Source organism: Auxenochlorella protothecoides (assembly GCF_000733215.1).
Source record: "Auxenochlorella protothecoides strain 0710 unplaced genomic scaffold scaffold34, whole genome shotgun sequence".
In the NCBI taxonomy this organism is placed as follows: domain Eukaryota; kingdom Viridiplantae; phylum Chlorophyta; class Trebouxiophyceae; order Chlorellales; family Chlorellaceae; genus Auxenochlorella; species Auxenochlorella protothecoides.
Window position 1 is genome coordinate 130,140 of NW_011934483.1, and position 809 is coordinate 130,948.

The window sequence follows — 809 nt, forward strand, 5'->3', positions numbered from 1 at the left end:
GGGTGGGGCCCCGGGGCCTGGGGGGGGGGGGGGGGGGTTCGGTGCCAGGGTGCGGGGATGCCAGGGCGATCGGGGCCGCCGGGTCGCCGCCTGGCGCGCCGCTCGGCACCCACAACCGCCGCGATCCCCGGTCGAACACCCACCTGGGTCATGGACAGGCGCTCCATCTGGGCAGACCAGCCGAACTGAACGTGGGAGTGGGCCGAGAGGGCCGGGGGGTGAGTGTGAGGATGAGCGGTGAGGTCTCACGGGAGCAGGATGCCGCTCATGCGTCGCAGCATGCAGCACCGTGCGCCTCACGCCTGCACCGCGCTCCCGTGCCCTGCTCCATGCGTGAGGCTCCCGGAGCCACCCCGGCCCCTCCCCCCCCCCCCAGATCCCGGGTCCCCATCCCCACCTTGTTGGCCATGACGACGCAGGGGCGGGAGGTGAGGCGCTGAGATATGCGCACCCTCTCCACGGGCTGGCCCAGCACCAGCAGCTTCTTCCACCACCGGGTCAGGGGCTTGAACTCCTCCTGCGGCGGGGTGGGGCGGCGGAGGGCAGGGGGTGAACTGGGCACGGAGCGTGGGGCCGGGCAATCCACGCGCCTGCTCTGCAGGGCCCTCGTTCCAGGCCGTGCGATCAAGCGCTCTGCACACGCGCGGGGCGGGCCACAGACATCCCGGACACCCCCTCCAGGTCGAGCGCAGGTTGCTCGCAACCAGGCTTGCAGCACCCATTCCTCGTTCCTATCGATACCCCAACCCACACTTCCCTTACCCAACCCCCTCGAACAAACTCACCCCCCCTGGAACAACTCCCCCCCC

At 71.4% G+C, this 809-nt stretch overlaps 1 protein-coding gene across 1 annotated transcript in view; it reads right to left on the reverse strand.

Annotated features, from left to right (window-relative positions):
* Window positions 1-809, reverse strand: part of F751_3274 (Endoplasmin-like protein) — a gene marked incomplete at both ends in the record, with an annotated part of 9,644 nt that overhangs the window by 3,756 nt on the left and 5,079 nt on the right. Inside the window, 2 exons of the mRNA XM_011403944.1 lie at window positions 144-185; window positions 398-517. Coding sequence (XP_011402246.1) covers window positions 144-185; window positions 398-517 — 162 coding nt within the window. The remainder of the gene's footprint in view (window positions 1-143; window positions 186-397; window positions 518-809) is intronic.